Source organism: Monoraphidium neglectum, assembly GCF_000611645.1.
Source record: "Monoraphidium neglectum strain SAG 48.87 unplaced genomic scaffold scaffold01614, whole genome shotgun sequence".
Taxonomy (NCBI): domain Eukaryota; kingdom Viridiplantae; phylum Chlorophyta; class Chlorophyceae; order Sphaeropleales; family Selenastraceae; genus Monoraphidium; species Monoraphidium neglectum.
Window position 1 is genome coordinate 994 of NW_014012014.1, and position 4,386 is coordinate 5,379.

At 66.1% G+C, this 4,386-nt stretch overlaps 2 protein-coding genes across 2 annotated transcripts in view; one reads left to right on the plus strand and one right to left on the minus strand.

Annotated features, from left to right (window-relative positions):
- MNEG_8475 (hypothetical protein) overlaps positions 1 to 1,785 on the minus strand; it is a gene marked incomplete at both ends in the record, with an annotated part of 2,355 nt that extends 570 nt beyond the window's left edge. The window contains 4 exons of the mRNA XM_014043050.1: positions 14 to 772; positions 1,023 to 1,163; positions 1,443 to 1,520; positions 1,708 to 1,785. Coding sequence (XP_013898504.1) covers positions 14 to 772; positions 1,023 to 1,163; positions 1,443 to 1,520; positions 1,708 to 1,785 — 1,056 coding nt within the window. The remainder of the gene's footprint in view (positions 1 to 13; positions 773 to 1,022; positions 1,164 to 1,442; positions 1,521 to 1,707) is intronic.
- A 1,651-nt stretch (positions 1,786 to 3,436) lies between these two features.
- Positions 3,437 to 4,386, plus strand: part of MNEG_8476 (hypothetical protein) — a gene marked incomplete at both ends in the record, with an annotated part of 3,122 nt that continues 2,172 nt past the window's right edge. The window contains one exon of the mRNA XM_014043051.1: positions 3,437 to 4,079. Within this exon, the coding sequence (XP_013898505.1) occupies positions 3,437 to 4,079 (643 nt within the window). The remainder of the gene's footprint in view (positions 4,080 to 4,386) is intronic.

Below are 4,386 nucleotides of genomic sequence, written 5' to 3' on the forward strand. Positions count from 1 at the left end.
CCCCTCCACCCACCTGCGTGGCCGGCGCGTCCAGGCTGTCCGCTGCCTCCAAGATTGCGCCGTTGGCCACAAACGCGTCCAATTCCATCTCCTCGTCTTGCCCCTGCAGCTGCCCTCCCGCCTCCTGCTCTTGTGCCTGCTGCTGCTCATCCGGCCCGCGCTGCCCGCCCGACGGCGGCGCCGCGGCCCCTCGCTCCGCGGCGCGCACGGCGGCCATCTTGCGGCGCCGCCACGGCGGGGGCCGGCCCTTCTTGAGGCGAGGCTGCTGGCTGGTGACAGGTACGTTTGTGCAACCGCCATTGCTGCGCCGCTGCCCATTTCCGTGATTAAGCTCCTGCTGCTCACCTTGAGTCAGCCCCGCCTCGGCCGTCCGCTCGTCTTCCTGCTCCCCCTCTGCGCCCTGCCGCCGCTGCTGCTGCTGCTGCTGCTGCTGCTGCTGCTGCTGCTGCTGCTGCTGCTGCTGCTGCTGCTCCTGCTGCTGCTGTTGCCGCGACCACCGCTGCTGCCTGGGCTGCGGGTGCTGCGTGCGCCGCTCCTGCGCCGCCTCCGCCGTCTGCGACGCAGCCGCCACCTCGTCGCCGCTGCCTTCGCCCGCCCCGAAGGCGGCAGCCGGCGAGCCGCGGCCCTCGGCGGCAGCCGGCCGCGCGGCGCCAGCCGGAGCGGCCGCGAAGCCGGCGGCTGCAGGTTGAGGTCCCGGGGGCGGCCGCGGCGCAGCAGACACGAGCCAGTCCGACACCGGGGGGGCACCGCCCCTTGCTTGCTGTTTCGCAACCTGCAAAACAAGGCAGAATGAAATAACGACATGAGCGCCGCATGTTGCAGGCAGACTTCTGCACGGCGCCGCCGCGCACCCGTGCGGTTGCACAAACTGGGAGCGCCCACGCTCTTGCAGCACAGCATGCTGCTTGCGGGTGTTTGGCCCCACCAGCGAACCAACGGGGCGTGTGCACACCCTTTTCGATCATCAAGAGGCGCATTTGGCTCATCGCGGCAAACCATTGGGCGCGTCATCGGGCGCGCACCTCGTGGATGGGCGGCCCCGCGACCTGCAGGAAGCTGTTGTTAGGGAGCGGCAGGAAGATGGAGCAGTGCAGCAGGAGGTGGAGCATGACGGTGTCGCCGACGCGCCGCAGCAGCTGCTGCCACTCGGGGCCCTGCAGCAGCTGCGCGCGCGGCGCGGCGCGGCACGGCAGGGGGAGGAGGGCCGTGGCGACGTGTCAGGGAATATGAAACCGATCCAGCAGGAGTGGGCGGGGTGGCCTGGTGAAGGGCATGACTTGGGATGGTGACAAAGCAATGCGGTGGACACTCGGTGCAGGAACAGAGTTGTAAGGTTGGAGGGTCAGGCTTAGGGTGTTTGAGCGGCCCACTCGCACAGACACCTTCACACAAACACAAACCTACACACGCACACATACATGCGCGAGCGCGTGCGCGCACACCTTGGTGGCCGGGTTTGGGTGCCAGGAGTCCGAGTGACACAGGCCAGGCACAAAGGCCCCCGTGGTGCGGGGAGCTTTCTGTGAGGGCAATGGGCAGTGGGGGCGGGGGCGGCGCTAAGTCAGCACCAGGGCCCGCGAGCGACAGCCGCAGGTCAACCCCGTCAGGCTTTGCCGCTGCCCAAAACGCCACCAACAACCCAGCGACCTGATGGTCCAAGAGAACAAGCAGTAGAGCCTTGCTGATCAGAAAATATTTGCGGTGCACCTTTTTGAAGCCGTAGCGCAGCACGTTGTCGGTGTTTCGCCGCACCAAGACATCGATTGCCTGGAGCAGCAGCTGCATTTTTGAGCGGCGGAGCGGGCAGAACGCGGCGGCGCTGTGTTTAGCCCAAACGTACTTATTGCGGCAGCGCTGGGGTTGAGGCCTCGGCGCAGAGCTCATGAATGAGATTCAGGGGTGATTCAGGGGCTGCGGGGCAGGGCGGGGCGCAAATGTGGTGCTGACGTGGCAGGCGGGCTGGCGGGTGAAGAGGCGGGCACCTGCTCCTGGGTCGACCGCTGCGACAGCCGCAGCTGCTGCCCCTGCAGCCGCGGAGCATCCCGGGAAACCGCCACCACCGTGCGCCGCAGGAAGTGCTGCGAGAAGGCGCGTGGGTCTCCCGGCAGCGCCAGGGCCAGGCGGGGCGGCGCCGCCATTTGAACGGCGGCGTTGTCAGCTGCCTGCGGCGGCGCCGTAGCGGGGGCACCCGCAGGCGAGGGCGCGCCGCCTGCCGCGATGAGCTGGACTGCATCCTCTAAGCTGAGCGGCTCCTGGTAGAGCCGGTTGAGCACAGCGGCCTTGACGCGCGGCGGCGTGTGTGCACTTCGCGGCATAGCGGCGCAGCAGGGCACAGCGAGCGCAGCACGCGTCCGCCACGCAGCGCTGTCAGCGCCTCTCGGGGGCCTCTAAGGAACTTATGACATGTCTCACGCCTTTGTGATGCCATTGACAAGACGAAAGTGGCCAGGCTGCATTACTACAGCATCACCTGCCGCGCAATGAGCGTCTGGTCAAGACATATCGAAGAACGATTCAGATCACTACTGACATTCAAATATGCTTGCTAGCAGAGTGTCACCCGTAGATCAAACTCGTCGAACCTGATGCCGCCTTGCAGACATGGCGAGGCCCAAGAGGCTTTCTCATCGCATGTCTGTGACAGTAGTGCTTAGCGTGTTGGTGGTGCGCATCCATGGACCCTTCAGTCCGCAGCCATCTGATTGTGCACACCCCGCTGACCGCATTCGTCGCCACCTGCATCAAACACAGGTGCTCACAACCGTTGCAAGGCTCTCGGACGTGGCACGTCGCCAGCATCTGGCCGAGTGTGATGCGACTGGCGAGTGATTTGGGCCTGCTCCAGGGGGTGAAGGGCAGTTGGTCTGCACAACCGCCAATGCACACTTCACACTGCTCGCAATCGTGTGCCAACTTATCCTGTTTGGATACCTGGGGCTTTCACAAATATACACCCACTCTGTGATGCGACGTCACGTGCACAGATTCACATTTATTGTGTCCAAACGCCGCTGCGCAGGCGCAGGTTGTGACAACCGGAACAGTCACCATGTGAGGGCAAAAGGACAGCAGGAGGTAGTGCCGCCCCCGCCGCCGCAGCAGCAGCGGCGGCAGCAGCAGCAGCAGCAGCAGCAGCAGCAGCAGCCAGCCGGCACAGATGTGCCTGCACCAGCCATCTCAATCCCAGCGGGGACCAGTGCCGGTCACAGTGAGGCCGATGGCGGCGGCGGAGGCGAGCACGATGAAGTGCCAGGGCGCTTCACCACGTTTGACCCGGAAAGAGTCAAGGTGCGCCCGTTCACACTCTGCAGCAGTTGGAGCCGCTGCTTCAGGCAGGACGACTGTGATGGCAGGGATCACTGCAAACAGGCCTCCCACCCTCTGCCTCGCGAATTGATGGCCCTTGCATGAAACGACCTGCTGGTCATGCCTCAAAATGCCTAGCCCACCCAACTTTTGGCCGCCATCTTTGCAGAAGCTGCCCCATGTTGACAAGTGCCGCGTCTGCAAGGTCTGCATTACTGTTGAGGAGGAGGCCAACTTCTCGCCTCAGAAGGCCAAAGGCGGTGGCGCGCTCGACGGCCCGCCAAAAAAGCACCAGCACATACAGCAGCAGCGGCTCGGGAAGCACAGGCGCCGGCAGCTACTGGGACGCCGCCGGCGGCGGCTGCAGCGGCTGATCCACGCCGCTGACGCCGCGCTCGACCTGCCGCCAGCTGCTGGCCGCCCCACGCATCAGCCGGCATGCGGCAGCACCTTAGGCACCTCCGGCACACAAACTCTGCGGCGCCTGGCCGCCGGCACCCCGCAGATCGACGGCATCAGCACGCACGCCAAGTGGGTCGCAGCCCACGGCGGGGCCGCGGCGGCGGCTGCGGCAGCAGCGGGCGGCAGCAGCGGCAGCAACAGCGGCGGCGCGGCCGGCGTGGAGGTGGTCACTGGTTATGACGACACGGCTTTCGAGTGGGGGGGCCGGTCGTACAGCATCGCGCCGCGCAGCATCTTGCACCCCGCGGGCCAGATTCGCACGTGTCCGGCGTGCCGCGGCTGCCGGCATCAACTTGAGTGGATGCCCAAAGGTGCGCCGGGCCGCATTATTGACGCGGCGGCCGCGCCGCACTGCTGCGGCCACCACCATGCCGCGGCACGCCGCCGCTTTGCCTCCGCTCTCATGCGGGGCAGCGCCACTCAGGCTGCAGTGCGGCGTCTGCATGTCAAACACTCACTCTTCAGCCCCCAAAGTACCCTGTACCCTGTGCCTCAAATTGCTGGCTGCGATTAGGCACGCGGATGCTCAACTCTTACTTCACCCACGAGACCGGGGCGTCCCCTGGCTGGCTGCTGCGCGTCAAGTCAAACCGGTCGCGCACGGGAGAGGCGGCCGTG